This window comes from Pimephales promelas, chromosome 15, assembly GCF_988280905.1.
Source record: "Pimephales promelas chromosome 15, fPimPro1.hap1.1, whole genome shotgun sequence".
NCBI classification, from domain to species: domain Eukaryota; kingdom Metazoa; phylum Chordata; class Actinopteri; order Cypriniformes; family Leuciscidae; genus Pimephales; species Pimephales promelas.
The window spans coordinates 3748475-3768035 of NC_142783.1; the positions used below are offsets into that span (position 1 = coordinate 3748475).

At 39.7% G+C, this 19561-nt stretch overlaps 1 protein-coding gene across 3 annotated transcripts in view; it reads right to left on the minus strand.

Annotated features, from left to right (window-relative positions):
* Positions 1-4081: 4081 nt before the first annotated feature.
* The window catches only part of psen1 (presenilin 1), a 30259-nt gene continuing 14779 nt past the window's right edge, over positions 4082-19561 (minus strand). For 2 of the 3 annotated variants that reach the window (XM_039651117.2, XM_039651118.2), the window contains exons 4-11: positions 16555-16696; positions 16399-16466; positions 13674-13894; positions 12239-12337; positions 12079-12165; positions 10805-10975; positions 7713-7831; positions 4082-4991 (exon numbers count right to left, since the gene is read on the minus strand). In XM_039651117.2, the coding sequence (XP_039507051.1) occupies positions 4836-4991; positions 7713-7831; positions 10805-10975; positions 12079-12165; positions 12239-12337; positions 13674-13894; positions 16399-16466; positions 16555-16696 (1063 nt within the window). In that variant the 3' untranslated portion in view covers positions 4082-4835. The remainder of the gene's footprint in view (positions 4992-7712; positions 7832-10804; positions 10976-12078; positions 12166-12238; positions 12338-13673; positions 13895-16398; positions 16467-16554; positions 16697-19561) is intronic. The other variant, XM_039651119.2, reaches the window with a different exon arrangement.

Below are 19561 nucleotides of genomic sequence, written 5' to 3' on the forward strand. Positions count from 1 at the left end.
TCCTTTAAAAAAAAAAAAAAAAAAACGATTACCTGGAAGGGTATTTTTTCGGATATAATCTTTGCAACTTTACAGGCACCGATACCCATGTTGGTGCAATCTATAACCTAAACACTTAACACGGCCCTTTGAGGCCCAAAAGAGAGCGTTTCTCCATGATTGTTTCTCACATGCACAGTCTCCAGCAAGTTCACATTTGGTTCGATAATCCTTTGTAGTCTGACCATGTGTTCAGGCGCTAATCAACTACAGTGGGATTTTATTCAGCTAAATTTCAGAGGTTTCACTAAGTAATCCTGTACCAAGGCATTGCCCTGAAACCAAACATTTACAGGGTGAACTCAAGTACATTCAAATCAACATCAGTATTGCATATTTGACATGGGTTCACATAGTGTGTAATCATTACAAACACATTTCTGCATCTATGTAGTCAGGTCTCTGTAATTACCAATATTCCCAATAACATGCCACAGGCAACTAGTAAACGGGTCTCCAGTTGGTCTTTCAGAGCTGTCGGCTGAGCTTCTGGGCTTGCCTCTCCTTGGCGTCAAAAGCGTACTTGGTGTCCTGCAATTGCTCGATGACTTCTTTGGCCTCCTTCATGTCCTGGGCCAGCTGGTTGTACTTCTCGGCGAGCTCCTGGTTCTCCCGGCGTAGCTCCACCACCAGCTGGCTCAGCTCCTCGCTCTGCCGGCCACAGTGCAGCTTCAGTTGCTCCATCTCCACGAGCGTGACCTCCATGCGCTTCACCAGGGCTTCCAGTTTTTCCTTCGACATGGTTGAGAGTATAAAGTCAGAGAGTGGTTGTGTCCTTGGTGCTTGCGGCGTGTGGATGGCCTAATCCCTCAGCGCTGGCTTGTTTTGTGTGCCATAGGACACTCCCTCAGACGTCTGGTAATCCCCTTAGAGGAGCTATCCTTAGCCACATCTCCTGTAGTCTTGGTAGTGGAGGTGCTCAAGACTCACCTCCAGAGATTACAGTGCCTTGCATGGCCTCAAGTAAGCCAGCTTAATACCTTACTAGGAAATTAATGGACATACTGTCCAAAAAAAAAAAAAAATAGTGATCAAATTAGCTTTCCCACCCTGGCATAAATACATTTCTTTTTAAGGGGTCATGAACTGGCTTTTTAAATTGTATTATATTGTTGTCCGAGGTCAACTTATGACATTCGCTTGGTTTTTGCATTCAAAAACATCAAAATGAATAAGTAATAGGCTATTTTCTACCCTAGTTTTCAGCCCAGCTCAGAAACGCTTGGTTTTTATGGGCGTCTCACACTGAAGACTTGGAAGTAAACGCCCACTGCTGTGAGTGGATAACAGTTTTGCATATTATAATGAGTTTCAACTCACCTGTCGGTGCACTTGGGGGAAATTGTTTTGAAAACGTCCAATGTTGTAAAATGGCAACCGGAATGATTCGCCCATACATGTTCGACCCAGAGTCCGTGTGTTGCACCATTCCTGTCAGATCCAATATAGACGGGACAGCACCGTTCTTTACTCTTAATCGCTCTGCAAATCCAGTCTTGTTTACAAAACAATCCTCAGTGAAATGAAGCGAACAGACGGACGATGTTTTACCCTCATCAGCTGGAACGTCATTAAAAATAAAGTTTATCCATTCAGTCCTATTGGGATCCAGAGGAAGCTTATGCAGCGACTGTCTTCTTCCACAACCAGGCGCTGGACAATATTCTGTATTGCTCGGTAGCTCGATCCGGTTTGTCATCACGAGGTAGGAATCTATGTTATTTATCTATGCGTGTAATGCGCGAATCGGTGGGCGGGGCTAAACCGGCCGTGTTGAAGTAGGCGTTGATCTTCTTCTGCGGGGGTGGTGTTTTATCCTCTTTGACGTCATAGTTCCCCGAGTCGTTTGCTGAGCCTGGTGTCAATAAAAGCTTTTATTGGACTAACAAGGTTCAGTTCTGAAACGTGCAGGATATTCTTATAATATGATGACCTCTTAGATGTCAAAAGCTCATGGAAAATTTGATTCCTCAGTTCATCACCCCTTTAAAAGACCAAACTGAATTGAACCAAATACAAGTTTGACGTACGGTTGCTTATTGGCCCAACTCAAAAGAGTCCTTCGTCCAATCTCTGTGATCCAATCTCTCAAAGTACACCATTCATCTTATCAGCTTCATGCCACAAGCGTACTGTTGCTAGTAAAATAAATAAATAAAGACTGACTTAAAGGTGCCATATGTAAAAATTGAGGTTAAAATATCTCAAAAACGAGCTACACGCGTCAAAAGAATGAGAAGAAATAAGGTTGATGATGTCATTAAAAAAATGACAAGTTATAGTGCTGGCGAGATATTAACCTGAATTAGCATGCTAAATTACTAGCCCCGGCCCAGCAGGTGTTGTAATACCAGTTTCGGCCATGGGAGGCGGTATGCGGGCAACAAAACCACCAGCCAAACTGCAATACACGAGTAACTTGCGCGGCTTGTGGGTGTACTACATTTCAGTTCAGGGAAGAGTTCAAAAAAGGATTGGTCGATATTATGCATGAGGAATACATTTTGATAAGTTGTACTGTATCTTTCAACAGTGTTCGTGTTCTTTTACCATTAGCTAGAGATGATCGGTAACACTCGCACGTCCAACAGCAATTTGAGGTATCACGTGTTTATAAGCAAAAACACATGCCGAGTTTTAAAACCCAATGTGTTTTTGCAAAGTAATCTCTGTTGATTAGATGAACAAAGGAATTGTAGACTTCAGGTGGAACGAGAAGGCTCAGCTTGACACTAATCGCCAAGGTCCAATCACAAAGGAGAGTGGCCATCCCAGCATGCCATGCCAAGCGGTTCCCATGGAAACTACTTCTACCTCCAGGGTTTCAGGTAACATGCCAGTTCCAGAGGGTCAGGGAGCCGGTAAAGGGGGAGACGCTCCTACACTATTCAGGAATTTCTTGAAATGTTCCCACCATCAACATCAGGGAGACTGAACAATAGGTCAAACACAATGAGCCCCCACAGTGATCCACAATCACATGAGATTAGGGGACAGTCAGTCACACACAATGTCCTCAATATAGTAGAGTTCAGATAAACCCAACAAGAGAAGGCTACAGGTAAACAAATCTGTTCGGTAATAGTACGGTGTACTGAATTGATGGCAAGAATGGTTAAATGGAGCAAACATCTTCTAAAAGCAGTGTGTACACAACTGAATGCTCATTGGTCAAAACACGGCTATGTCCGAGTGCATAGAGAGCCTAAGTCCCTCCCCTTCCGGTCGACCACCATGGGACCTTATTTCGGAAAAATATTGAATGGTAGTCAATGGCGAGAGACAACAAATATTTTGATCTCGTTTACACATATGATGTTTGTCAATTTAATAGATACATTTTAAAGTAAAGAAAGTCGCAGTTTGATGTAAAACCGTTGAGGTATAAGACTGTGAAAATACGTATATTACAAAGACTACAAACCCCAAAGGTGCACATTTTCTCTCAATGAATGAAGCTAACTTTACTGAGGGTAACGTCTGTCATTGTTTCCACAGTCTTACGTTATAATCGTAACGTTACGCCGTCCTACCTGAGTGTTTTGTACCAGACTGCACACACACGAGCAGCGGATCTCACTCGTTGTTTCGCTTCCCGGGAGATGTAGTTCATAGAGCGATTTTCACATAAAACTAAACGCTACTCTTCTGTTTTATGTCGAACTGCGACGTTTTCGACTTTCAGAATTATCTTTTAAATTGACAAACATCATATGTGTAATTGAGGGCACAGTTCAGACGGAATAAAAAGATAAGTTGTCTCTCTCCATTGACTACCATTCATATTTTTTCCGAAATAAGGTCCCATGAGCCGGAAGCGGAGGGGCGGGACTTAGGCTCTCTATTGAAGGAATACTATTTTCTTTTGGTGGCCAATTCAAATCTTTGTCACGTTTTTGACTTCCTCCAAACGTGATGCGAGTAAATGGACCACAAACGCTATGGACCCCCCAATTTACATATTTACTGTATACTCGGTGTGAAGATGAACAAATAATAGCTCAATTCTAAAACTCTTTTAACAGAACGTGATACAGAAGACTGAAATTTGCTCAAATGAGCAACCCCTTTATTTGTGAATCTTTCAATTTAGTTACAAAATCTTTTCTTAAAATGACAAGGTGTGGCTAGTATGAACGTAAAAGTAACTCGTAAATCATCTTGCAGGTAAATAAAAAAAAGAAGAGAAACAAAACAACAAAAAAATTAAACAAACAAACAAACGGAGGAAATTTAAAAGAGAAAGTTTATACATTCCAAAATAATGCTCCCATACTTTCCAGGAGAGCACAGCAGTAGCTTGGATCAGCACTTAAACTAGAGCACGTGACGTCGTCTCAAATGGTCAAACGGACTCGATAAGAAAACTCGAGGCGTCAATCCAAAACTCAAAGTACCTTACCTGTGTGTGAACAGTCATATCATTCAGAGGGCTTTGGTTAATGTTCGCTAAATCAGAGAAGGAATTAACATGATGCCTAGAGAGTGAATCCAAAGCAAGCACTGGTCCCGTTCGATCCAACTCCAAATGAAGTCATAACCACTGTCGGAAATGCATTCACACATGTAAGATGGCTTTAGATGGTCTCTGTGTGTTCTCCAAACAAACAAAGATGTTACCAAAGCAAATATCAGTCACTGGAGAGGCACTGTAATTAATAAAGAGTCATTCAATGCCAAAAACAGCCAATCCAGTCGTGTCCAGAGGAAGGGTGTGCTAGCCTACAGGGTTCACGTTCCCTGAAAGAGGGTTCTGGGAACACGCTGTAGACGGGAGTGTGTGAGAAGTGACCTCTCTAGATGTAGAACTGATGAACGGCCAGCTGATCCATGAAGGGCCGCACCAGGTTGTCGGTGGCGAAGTAGAACACCAGGCCGAAGGTTATGGAGATGGGGAGAGCTGGGAGAGCCTTCTTGAAGATCGCCAGGAGGAGAAGAGTTAGGCATAAACCCTGAGAAAATAAGCAGAATATTGGAAAACGCTAACCAATTGCGCATTTTTGGATGCAAAATGGATTAGGTGATTTGTATTCTTCTTCTTTTTTTTTTAAATAATTATATTTATTGAATTTTCTTCAAATACAAATATATACCAAGACATCAACCGCCCAGTATGGAAGTTCAATTTGAATGTAATATGCAAAATTGCAATGCATTTTTGTATTTTAATTGACATTTTCCATTACATTTGAAAATGAAAAATCAATTATATAATTAAATTTCCCTTTTCATACACTAGTTTTAATATGTAAATTGATTACTGATTTTAACATTTTATAAGTTGCAAAATTAAAATTAAAATGTATTACAGAAATGCTCAGACATGTTCAAGCAAAAACTGGAGCAAAATGAGCATTTAAATGTTATTTTTCTTAATTGTATTTACACTCGCATTTACAATTGCATTTTCATCAAGTGTCCTGCAACAGTTTTAGCTTGAATATATGAAACATATCTAATCATTTCTGTAACACATTTTGCAACTTATAAAAAGTTAAAATATGTATTCAATTTACATTTTAAAACTATGGTATGAAATTATATAATTGAATTATCATTTTAATTTTGCACTAGATGTTGCACAAATGTATTGGTAAATTTAAAATTTAAATACAGAAATGCATTGCTATTTTACATTACATTGTCATTTTAGATTTTAGATTTCAAATTACATATTGCTGCCCAAATGCTTCCATACCACAAAAAAAGAAAGAAAGAAAAAAAAGGGATAGCCCAGAATTTTAAATAAAACAGGACCATAACATAAGGCAGATTTGTAAAAACGAAAAAAAGATTATATACAATATACCCTTCCTAAAATAACATTTCCAAAAGATGAAGAGGGAGACAAAATAAGGTTAACCCTCTAATGGTACTTGGTCACTTCTGACCGAATAAGTTTTGAATTATTAAAAATCACAGCTTCATCGGAAGGTTATGATACTTGGTGACTTTTTTGGCATTTGGTATGTGAATACAAAAAAAAATTGAGGTCATGATCCGAGCATGCTAAGTGGTTGTAAAAAAAAATAGTCACACTCGTGGTCTTCGGTCAGAAATGACCGACCCATAGGAAATGAATGGGAAATTGTAAAAAAAAATCTAAAAATTCTCTGAATTTTTGTTTGTACAATCCACAAATCAGCCACGATTATTAAAAGAAGTATACCGCGGTAAAGGGGTGACACTCTACAACATCAACAAGAGTGCGAAAAATTTACACCCACACACACACATACAAACACACTTTTATACACATACACACCAATAAATTCAGACTACAAAAAGTATGTTTTGAATTTTTAAAAATCACAGCTTCATCGGAATGTTACGAAACTTTGTGACTTTTATGGCATTATGTATGTGAACACACAAAAATATTTGAGGTCATGATCTGAGCATGCTAAGTGGTCTTAAAAAAATTAGTCACGATTTTGGTCTTTGGTCAAAAATGACCCCCATAGGAAATGAATGGGAAATTGATACAAAAACACAAAAATTCACAATTTTTAATTAATTCATTTTTTTTAACCAATTTTTTAATAGTTTTTGAGATTGTTTCAATTACATATTCAAATCCACCAAAAAAAAAAAAAATTGTTCATAAACAGCTGGGCAATTCACATGCCTCTCCATAGAGAGCTGTACATGCCATCTATTGGTTCCACCATGATTCTACGTTTTTTCTCTATACTGTAACCAAATGGTGCTAATTTTCGTCAAAAATATTTTTTCTAAAGGTCTAGACTCTATATTAAACTAAAATACTGCATTAATAATTATTTTTTAAAAATAATATATATATATATATATTTCCATTGAAAAAATAGACTATAATAAATATTGCATAAATATGAATAAATTCAATCAAATTGTCTCAAAATACTAAATTAAAAAGAATAAATATTATAGAACAAAAATAAATTGCATTGGTTTTACTGGGATGGAAGAAGTTTCATTTTTAGGCCTCCGGTCACTTCTGACCAGGAAGGCCCAGGACGTGACTCATAAAGGAAGACCATCAGAGGGTTAAATGTCCAGAAAGTTACACAGTTACAATGATCCATGTAATATAATAGGGCGAAGACAAGGTTCGAAGGCATCCAGATATGGTCCAGACTTTGTAAAACTGGCCTGTTTTTCCATGCAACACATTTGTAAGACTGCAGGGGAATCAACTCAAAACTGATCTTGTGCCATCCTTTAAGGGATGGAGATGTATCACTGATCCAGTTATACAATTTCACTGATATTATACAATTAATACACTGATGATATTATTAGCAGACGAAGTAATGCATCTATTACCCAACACCAGTGAGACTGCGTCAAAATCGAACTAAATATATTAAAGATCCTTTCCATCTCCCCTAGCACCAGAAACCAATAGCAATAACAGTCTGTTACATGACCACAGACAACCAACGCGTTATTTGTATTCTTGATTAAATAATACTCTAACATCATTTTGTTTGGAGATAACATGTGCTTTAAGTCGTCTATTGCGATTACAAACGCCCTCACATGCCCACACAAACCGAACTAAGGGTAAAATGAGCCATGTTACAAGGCAAACGGCAGGCGTGAAACCGTGGCTCACGTGTGCTAATACGTTTTGGGGGAATAGTACCTGAAAAAAAGCTTATTTAGAGAGTTTCCTGTGGGATACTTACGATGAGAATGGCCACAAAGCAGGCTAGAGTGGTGTTCCAGTCTCCGCTGGCTGTAGCGGACGCTTTACCCACCAGCATACTGTAAAATATGAAATCTCCCAGACCCAGCTTCACACCCCCTGACAAACACAGGAACAAACACACAGAGAGGGTTTGGCTTACAGGTAACAATATTATGCAACTTCAAAAAACACTTTTTATAAAAACATCCAATTTTTATCTTATTTTCACATCACATACAGGCAGAGATAATATATAACATATCTATAGTAAACACACACTCACCTAAAGGATTATTAGGAACACCATACTAATACTGTGTTTGACCCCCTTTCGCCTTCAGAACCGCCTTAATTCTCCGTGGCATTGATTCAACGAGGTGCTGAAAGCATTCTTTAGAAATGTTGGCCCATATTGATAGGATAGCATCTTGCAGTTGATGGAGATTTGTGGACACGAAGCTCCCGTTACACCACATCCCAAAGATGCTCTATTGGGTTGATCTGGTGACTGTGGCGGCCATTTTAGTACAGTCAACTCATTGACATGTTCAAGAAACCAATTTGAAATGATTGGAGCTTTGTGACATGGCGCATTATCCTGCTGGAAGTAGCCATCAGAGGATGGGGACATGGTGGCCATAAAGGGATGGACATGGTCAGAAACAATGCTCAGGTAGGCCGTGGCGTTTAGACGATGCCCAATTGGCACTAAGGGGCCTAAAGTGTGCCAAGAAAACATCCCCCACACCATTACACCACCACCACCAGCCTGCACAGTGGGAACAAGGCATGATAGATCCAAGTTGTCATTCTGTAAACGCCAAATTCTGACTCTACCATCTGAAAGCGAGACTCATCAGACCTGGCAACATTTTTCCAGTCTTCAACTGTCCAATTTTGGTGAGCTCTTGCAAATTGTCGCCTCTTTTTCCTATTTGTAGTGGAGATGAGTGGTACCCGGTGGGGTCTTCTGCTGTTGTAGCCCAATTGCATTAATGAGAAATTGAACAGGTGTTCCTAATAATCCTTTAGTTGAGTGTATACTTCATTTAATTGGAAACTTTGCAGAGTTTCCCATTAAATACATCGATTCTGTTGGACTGCCACAGTCTTATCTGTCCCTCCAGTTTCATAATGAACTGAAAATAATTTCTCATTATAACATATAAGATCACTAACATTGTATTTTGAGCCATCACTACCCCCGTGTCATTCACTACCACGTCATTTTCGCAAAACTTCTATAAAATCACAAAAAACTTTGTATGCTCGCATGAGGTGTTTTTTCAGGCAGTTCGGAAAAGGAATATTTAGCAAAACTGCAATGGAAACAGTTTTTGCGAATTTACAACAGGTCACCTGACGTAGATGCGTATGTTCGGACAATAGACGAGACAGAGTTCTTCACTAAACTCATAAAAGACAAGCATATCATGGCAACACTGGACTGTAAACCACACAGAAATGCCACAGTTTATCAAGAGCTTGAAGCAGAAATGAGGGAGATGTGTGATCACAGGTATAAAGGGGCTTTCCTTGCCATTAAAGCTTGGATAAATGCATACACGTCTCTTTCCTTTAATAATAATGGCTAGTTACTTTAATAACTTTTCTGGGCCGGCAAGTTTCAATAACATAGAAGCCTGTGGAGGAGTGAGACAGCTCAAAAATTTGAGAATGTAATCAAAAATATCTTAATTTGTGTTTCTGAAGATGAACAGGGTTGAACAACATGAGGGAGAGTAATTACTGACACAATTTTCATTTTTGGGGTGAACTATCCCTTTAACGGGCATCTTTTCCTCTGAATATATGACTAAATACATCACTTGCTAATATAAGCGTGTCACTGCATTTTGAATCAGAACTATTTGAACGTCATCTCAGGACTAGGGTATAATATCTGGATATTTTGTGTTTTGACTGGTTTAGGTCTGTTGTTGACAGCCGACTCATGAAGCTTTTCATATTCTACTTTTTCTGTGCAGTGAGTGGTTAGTTTACAGTTGGGACTAGGGGTATCACGATTCTCCAAATCCTCGATTCGATTAAGTTATCGATACTAAGGTCACGATTCAATTCGATTCTCGATTTTAAAAAAAAATGTAAAAAATGTAAAGCGCAGATTGCTATGCAATTTTTAGACTACACATTTATGCATTATGCAATATAAATTTGTTCACAATGTACACTACACCATTGCCAAATTTAAAATATAACAAAAACAAGTAACATAACTTAATAATATAACATTTAAAGCCCCTGAAATGACTAGAAAAAAAGTTTAGTTAATTTTGATGAACGAGATTGAACAATAGAGTCAGTAAAACGATCTGAACTTTCCATCACGGACGCGACATGGGGCGTGGCAGTATCGACGATACCATTTTTTATTTCGATTTCGATACCATTGAATTAATTTCGATCAATTTCGATTTAATATCGAAATCGTGACACCCCTAGTTGGGACAGAAATATACTTTTTAAATAAGGGCAAATATTTGCCAACTTTATTGTTTTTACCTTTATTAGATCATTTTTTCCTAACCTTATTAGATGCATGCAATATCTCGGATGTCAAATTCTTACATTTAATAAATAAATGCCATTGGTATAATAAGACTATAGAAGAGGTTACAAATAAAATCAAATGAGTATCAACAAAAAGCATTTTTGCACTGCAGAAGCGGCATCTAAAACAGAATATACATGTATATATACAAAGCAAGAACAAATGCATTAATGATGCTATTAGTTTAATGTGTTAAAAATCATTTAATTTTTGGAAATTAAAATTAAAATATGAATCTAAAAACCACCAACAGGTCTACGACTCAATCACAGAGTCATTCACCCAACCGAATTCATTCAACAGCAAATCAAGTCAGTCATCTTTATGAATGAATCTTTGAATGACTGATTCATTCAAAAACAGACAATAATGTGTCTAATATGTATACAATCAATGTTGTATAAAGCCACTTCCACATCTGCAGTCGTGCTGATATTGGGGAAAACCTCACACTTGCTTGTGTGATACTGCTTAAGTATATGCTACGGTGATGCGAGCGTAGCCCTGCTGATACTCACTCTCTTCGTCGTCTTCGGCGGCGGGCGGTCGTGCGGAGGGCATCTCCTGGATCTCTCGCCTGGTCTCGTCGGTGGAGTCCATCGGGCCGAGCTGGTGCTGCTGATGATCCACCCACGCCGGTGTGAAACCCCCATCATCCTCCGGCTGGGCTGTGGGCGCCACTGCCACTGCTGGAGACAGAAGCCGCGCATCCGTTACCCTTCAAATTGCGAATTGAAAATACGCTAAAAAATGAAAACTCCAGTTTATCGCAAAAACATGTTTACGCTCGCATGAGGTGGTTTTTCAAACAATTCGAAAAAAGGAATATTTCGCAAAACTGCACTGGAAACAAGTTTTTGCGCATTTACAGTCACCTGACTTAGAAGGGCGCGGTGCGTTTGGACAGAAGACGAGACAAGACGAGTTCTTTATTAAATTCATAAAAGACAAAATTATTACAGGAATACTGGATTGTAAACCTCAAAGAAACGCCACAATCACGAATGAGGGAGAAACACAGAGAAACTCCACATATGTGCCGCTCACAGTATAAGGGTCTTTCCTTACCATTAATGTTTCGATAACACACACACACTAGGGATGGGAATTTCTGCCAAAAATGCCATTTGAAAATCGAGGAGCTAAATTCGATTACCGTTTGAAAAAAAAAGTGCACTCGCAATGACCGAAAGGGAGGCCAAAGGTCAATTTCATCATACCTTTAGTAGTGCTATCGTCGCGTAATAACTCAAATGTCCTGTGAAATCATTCATTCACTTCACGTATATACAGACAGGAGCCATCTTAAAAATAGTCTCGATAAGTCAAACCACGAACGTCGTTCATACAGTTCTGAAGTTCGTTGAACTTCATACAGTTCAGATCGCTCAGCACGACGTTCGTGGGTTGACTTATCGAGACTATTTTCTAAGATGGCTCCTGTCTGTATACACGAAGTGAACTGTCTTCATAAAGTATCTTCTTATTAAACGGTCTGTACACTTACAAAGTTCTCAATGCTTTGTTTTGCATGTAGGGACCCTCATTATGTTACTGTGTTAGTGTGGGGATATTTTGAGCCTTGTTAGTGGTATAAACTAGCGATTTCTTTTTACTTAGTCAATGCCCCCATTACTAGCATTATACGCTAAACCGTTTTAAGAGATAAACCTCTTTACATTCAATTATCATGAAAACAAAAATCTCAGAGAACGGTTGACTAGGTACCGATGTTTTATTAGACCAAAGGTTCATTGTTCGCCGGAGTTCTCCTTTAACAGCAAACACTCACCCTGGTTCTCCTGTTGAGGAACTGGATGGCTGGAATTATTCCCGGTCTCCGCAACGTCCGCCATATTAAACAGCCACACCATGGTTGCTGACAAATCAAAGGAGAACACGTGTAAATGCGACAGACAACACCGAAAAGGCCGAGAAGACCTATTACTCACAGGAGTAGATGAGCGCTGGGAAAATGGGTTCATTCCTCTCTTGAGCCGTTTCTACGAGGATACGCAGAGGTCCTTTAGGGCACAACACCGCCAACAGATCTACAGTAGTGCAAGAACACACACACCACAGCATTAATTCACACAACTGGATCAAATATGACTTCTATTTCAAATTTGACATTAATAACACGCTCATATCACACACTCATGCTCTTAGGATCTCGAAGTTCATTTAGAGTTAGACATGAACAGTTCAGAGACCTGGAGACCGGATCATTGAGTTCCTGACTCGAGAATCGCTGCAATCAATTTGCAAATGAATCGTTCAGTGCGATTTCCAATTCAACTGGTTCATTGAAAAGAATTAGCTTGTTCACGAATCACAGTACGGGTGTCAGTTTGACATATTTTTTATGAAATGCAAGTCTACCAAAATAAAAATTATCCAATAAAGTACAGACACATACTCTAAAGTAAGAAATACTGTATATTAGAGATGCACAGATAAGAACATTTTGTCCGATACCAATAACTCTTTACATTTGAAAGCCGGTGAACCAATATGTTGGGCGATCGACATCCATATTATAAAAATTCATATAATTTTTAAGAGCAAATTACAATTTTAAATCCTTTATCCGAGCTGGTAGCAAAAACAAAAGTCTCACCATTAAAATCCACTCACCATTTTTAATGTTCTCATTATAATTGAATGTGGCCTATATGACAGATCTGTGCTGCACATTTTTTAAAGAGATTTCAATCATATTTCAAGCAATTCAAACCCATCAGGTTGAACAGTTGGCATCTGAAGTGTCTCAGCTGAAGGAAACAATCCGATTATATATCGGCCTTAATATATTAGCCAATCGGGGCGATAACGATGACATCAAAAATGAGCATATATCGGCCGATACCGATATGATGGCCGATATATTGTGCATTCCTACAATATACGAGTAAGCAATGCAGTTCGAGAGGCTGTGTCGTATCGTGAATAAGTCACGGCTGAAGGGTGATGTAAGTCAAGACGTGAAGCTGAGTTATTGGATCATTACTTTCATGAAGTAAAAATCACTAAAAGCCTTCCTTCCGCTGGAAAAAATAGTTCCCTACCCGTAAACAGCAACAGAAGTTAAATGCATTATTTCGTCAGTCGGTAGAAATGGAAAATGCTATGTCTACTGTAAATGCAGGATCACGGGCGCTCCTCGATCTCCCACAATACTCTACTCTAGCTTCAATGAACAATAGGCTACCAATGAGATCAAACATGTGTTTACGTTTATGTTGTGTAGTGATACATAGAACCGTTGGGTGAAGCGGTCAAAGCCGTGTTTTATTGTGAATGAAACAGCTATTGGCCAATCAGAATCAAGGATTGGAACTAACCATTTTATAACTGTAAATATGAACCAGATGAACTCTGACTGACCGTAGACGGATATAGCAGCGAGGATGAGCCAGGCGGTCCACTCGGGGAGGTACTTGATGAAGACCAGGGCCATGAGAGCGCTGATCATGATCAGATACGCCTGCTGGAGCCGCAGAGGACCCTTCCAGTGGATGCAGATCATTCCCACCACACCGAAGTTCCAGATGATCAACGCCACCGTGAAGTAGTCCATGGCCACGTTGTATGTCTTGAACACTTCCCTGGTGTGAAGAAGCACAGTGCATCTGTCATCAGAACCAATGCTCTCGTACCATAAGATGAGCATCGGACACGGCCATTGGGAACTACATTTGTGCTGTATTTCACACTGCCCGGCCAAAAAATGTGCTGTTCGGATTTAAATAAGCAAATGAGTGGAAGCTTGTTTCCACTACAGAATAAAATATTTACTCGACTTTTTATCTCACAATTGCAAGTTCACATCTTTTCTCAGAATTGTGAGATAAAATAAAATTGCAATCGCGAGTTATATAGTCCCATTCTAACTGTGCGTTCACACCAGACGCGAATAGCATGTCAAATTCGTGCCTACCGCGTCTAGTTATACGCTTGAACACTTTGAATCCATTCGCACATCAAAAGCGAAATTGACGCGTGTAAAAACAAAAGTTTGAAGCGAAATTTATGCGTGTCGGAATCGAAACCTGTTGGCGGCCATCTTTTTTATGTTGATCGACCATTCATCGAGAGAGTCGCCGCTCTGTATTTGCTCTAGAGAGCAGAACAGCGGCGTGGTGATCATAGTCGTATTTGTGTCCACCGGACCCTTCGGAGGCGAACCGATTGGTTAACGCGGCATGAATTGATGCCAAAGTTCAGATTTTTCAACTCAGGCGTGAATTCGCGTCAAACGCGAATGTACGAATAGCACTAAATCATTCGCGCTTAACGCACCAGACGATCAATTCGCGTCATTCACGAACTTGACGCGCAAATGAGGCGTTTCGCGTTTACCGTGCCGCGCCGCAAGAATTGGCGCCGCATGAATTTTTTACATTCTTTGCATTACCTTGACATTGAAATCACTCTTGCTTGACGCGCTATTCGCGTCCAGTGTGAATGCACCATTAGAAGAAAAAAAAAATAGTGAGTTTATATCTCTCAATTCTTTCTTTATAACACACAATTGCGACTTCATATCATGCAGTTAAAAAAAAAAAAAAAGAAAGTAAGAATTTTTTTTTATTCTGTGGTGGAAACAAGCTCCCAATCTATACATATGCTTAAGAGTCTATGACTGCATCATTATTGCTGTGATTATTATGTTTCTAGCATGTTCTATGTTTGGTAACAGTTCTTCTAACCCTAATTTAGTGGCTCAGTGGTTTATGTAGGTTGTCTACAAACCAGAGGGTAGGTGGTTCAATCCCCGGTTCCACCTGACCAAGTGTCGAGGTGTCCATGAGCAAGACACCTAACCCCAGCTGCTCCCGACGAGCTGGATGGCGCCTTGTATGGGTAACACCGCCAACGATGTATGAATGTGTGTGTGAATGGGTGAATGTGAGGCAATATGTAAAGTGCTTTGGTGGCCATTGGATCTATGAAAGCGCTATATAAATGCAGTCCATGTACCTTTTTTTTAATTGATGGAGTGTGTAGCTTTTCATTTCTTAAACCATCATTTAAGAAACGCATTTTGGCCACATTACAAGATTTATCAGGATCAGATTGTGAAGGAATGGTTGGGAGGAGCATGAAGAATAATTTTCACACATGAATTGGAGTCCTTAAAGGGATAGTTCACACAAAAATTGTAATTCTGTCAGTAATGACTCTCCCTCATGTCGTTCCAAACCTGTAAGACCTTCGTTCATCTTCAGAACACAAATTAAGATATATTTGATTAAATACGAGAGCTTTCTGACCCCACATAGGCGGCAATGTCATTGCAACTTCCAAGGTCCAGAAAGGTAGTAAAGACATCGTTAAAATAGTCATGTGACTCCAGTGGTTCAACCTTAAATGTTACAAAGCGACGAGAATCCTTTGTGTGCAAACCCCCCACCCCCGATATAACGACTTTATTCAACACTCTCTTCTCTCCCACGTCATTCTCTGCAGCACTTCCTGGTTCAACCCTAGAACGCCGCCTCACTATTGGCGTGTGATGCTGACGCTGGAGCCAATAGTGAGCAGGCATTCTCTTCATAACATTATATTTGATCCACTGGAGTCACATGGACTATTTTAAAGATGTCTTTACTACCTTTCCGGGTCTTGAAAGTTGCAATGACATTGCTGCCTATTTATACACTGTTGTGTTTCTTTAGAAATAAATAATGGACAAATGGAGTCCATGGACGCCTCGGATGTAAAGTTATTCGCTGTCAAAGTGACGCCAAAATGAATGGGAGTCAATGGAATGCTAACAGTCGGCGAAGTTCTGCTACAATGGCGGCTCACGCGAGGCTTCAACTTCTGGCTGATGGATTAAACCCTTGGTAATTACTGACAGAAATGTCATTTTTTGGCGAACTAACCCTTTAAACTCATTAAAAGTCTTTGGGATGTGGTGGATGAGACTTTAGAGAGTCTTAACTCTTGCATTGTCAATACAATATCTTGATTTAAAAATGTATTTATCAGCTGATGGAAATAACATTACAACATTTGGTTGCCAAACATGCTACAGACATAATAATCACTTCAATAATAGCCCTATAAACCACAGCCCAACGCTAGGACAAGAAACGGATCTCACCCCAAATAAATGAAGGAGAAAAAGAAGAGGAGGAGAAGGTTGGAGAGGAACAGCCAGGCTTGAATCACCTGCAAAAAAAAGCCCCAAAACAAGTCATGAACCTGCAGCGTGAGTGCAAAAACCATGAGTGTGATACTAACACTAGAGTGAACAGACCTTGTAGCATCTGTACTTGTAGAGCATCACCAGCACAAGGGTCATGACCACGATCACACTGATCATGATGGTGGCGTTCAGCATGGAGTTCAGAGCGCGCTGGCCCACCGTGTCCGTGTCCTCGCGAAACGGGGTGTAGATCCTGCAACACACACAGACGCACGTTAATCTCAAGCGGCAACATTCTGATCTGAAAGATGAAGCCTACCCGGAAGTGCGAAAAACTGCTATACATCCCAAATCCGCTAGAGGGCGGTCCCAAAAGGGAGCAAATATACATAGACGTCATGTTAAAGGACAACTCCGGCGCAAAATGAACCTTTAGTCTAATTACACATTGTTACCTAGTCAACCGTTATCTAAGATTTGTTTTCATGATTGCCGAATGTAAATAGTTATATCTCTAAAAACAGTTTAGCCTGTAACGCTAGTATAACGCTAGTCTATAGGGCATAGAGTAATGACAAATAAAATCGCTTGTTATTACCACTAACAAGGCTCAAAATAGCCCCACACTAACACGACAGCATAACAAGGGTCCCTACATTCAAACCAAAGCCATACATTTTAATAAGAAGATATTTTATACATACAGTAAATTTCACGAATACAGGAAGAAGCCATCTTGGAAAAATAGTCTCTACCAGTCGATCTACGAACGCCGATCCAAGTGCGCTGGTGAGATGTGAATGAGGAGATAAAGTGAGCGCAAACAGTAGGCTACGTGTACATATTGAAAAGAAGAAAACGGTTTGTGTTTGTGTTTCTTCCGGAAACAACGGACCATATGAGATTCTGCACAGTTCAGCGCACTTGGATCGGCGTTCGTAGATCGACTAGTAGAGACTATTTTTCAAAGATGGCTTCTTCCTGTATTCGCGAAGTTGACTGTGTGTATAAAATATCTTCTTATTAAACTGTATGGACACTGACAAAGTTCTCAATGCTTCGGTTTGAATGTAGGGACCCTTGTTATGCTGTCGTGTTAGCGTGGGGCTATTTTGAGCCTTGTTAGTGGTAATAACAAGCGATTTTTATTTGTCATTACTCTATGCCCTATATACTAGCATTATACTAGCGTTATAGTTTTTAGAGATAAAACTATTTACATTCGGCAATCATGAAAACAAATCTCGGATAACGGTTGACTAGGTAACAATGTGTAATTAGACCAAAGGTTCATTTTGCGCCGGAGTTCTCCTTTAAAATGTCTGTTTTCACAGCATAAATTCATATGTTCACAGTTTGGTCCCATGGACTTTTATTGTATTCTTCTATATGTTCTGCGTGCCTGACAACTGTGAGGGGGGTGATTTTTTTTTCCTAACTCGTTAGTTTAGATCATATTTAGATATAAAACTTATGACAAATAAGGGCGGTTAACTTTGATTGACAGCTGATAACGCGCTGCGCCGAGTGAATTTGACGTCTCGGCCATGATCTGACACAGCACATCATACCACCTCTGTATCCTTTCTGAAACTTTTGTATTTTGTATTTCCCAAGATTTTCCAGTATGGCGCCGGCCAAACCCCCCATAAACAGCCTCAAAGCCGTTCTTCAGAGAGTCTATGGGTGACGTCACAGACGCTTTGTCCATATTTTTTTACAGTCTATGGTTAATCTCAAAACTGCCCATTGCCTGACACACTTCAGTCTAAAGTAACTATATTTAAATACAAAACAATAGAGGAAAATTTTTCAACTATTAGAGATAGTAGAGATCTTTCACACAGATGGACGGCTTCCCGGATTATTAAAACGGGATTAGGCCTTGATCTAGCCTGGGAAAAAACCCAGACAACTTCTGGCAAATTTAGATTTGCTCTAAAAGTTAGTCTGGCAAAGAGCTCATACAAACTCATTCCCAATCCGTCGAAATCGAGGCACCAATCAGAAACGTTGGGGCGGGTTTTACACGATGACGACAGCGCTGGGATTTTGTCGCCTACATTACAAAGATGGATGTCGCCGTCGAACATCATAGACATATACACTAGACCTCACCTTGGGGTTCTAAGTATGCGTCAAAACCGCCGCCATCTTGGAACAGGGGTCTTGTCATAGGAAGTAGCTAGGTAACGCTGCTATCTCTGCCGTTACTTCGAATTCATTGATGGTGGCGGACTTTTGTGCAGCGTATGATGTTCACAGATGAAATCTGAACTAGGAAGAATGTTTAAAAAAAAAATAAATAAAATTTCTTTCTGGAATCAATGATAAATACATGTCTGACCGTTGGTACAAACCAAAAAAACAAGAAAAATCGCATTCATGATGATTTATGGTGATTTTATTTCCGTTAAACCTGTGTCTGATGCATTAAAGTGGAGGGGCTCCCCTGTTTCAAGATGGCGGCTCTATTGACGCATTCGTTCCAATGAACTGCCGTAGCCAAGGTGAGGTCTAGTGTATATGTCTATGGTCGAACATCACTCATTCGGATTCGAAGCATTTTGAACGTTTCCGTTTGGTTAAAAACCGAGCAAAGAACACTCCGCCGCAACCGCATACGTCATCTCCTTCATCGCTCTGATTGGTTTTAGGTCTACCCGTGACGTCTGTTGGTGACGCCCCTCTGGAAATGATTTGTCTATGACGCTTTGCCAAACCATAACTCAGTTACAACTGAGAATGGTCTGGTTTTAACCAGGCTAGCCTTGATCTAGAATAGTTTATCATGGCTTAAAAAATGGCTTTCTTAAATACAGATTAAGTACAGATTGCTAACAACTGGACTACGAAGCCCCTGAAGTACAATAAACAAGATTAATTTGAAACTGAGTGTGCTAATCTGAATTAGCATGACTAAAGATGCCTATTAATCATGAACCAAGCTTAAACCAAGCTAACAAATAATTCCAAGGTGGCAAATACAGTAAAGCTGCTTTTCTTCAACATTTATAATTATTATATCAATGTTAAAAAAAAGTATTTAAGTTTTAAGGATTCTGAAAGTTGAAGAGAGTGTTATAAAGATCAGCATAAGTGAAATAGAAAGCTTTTG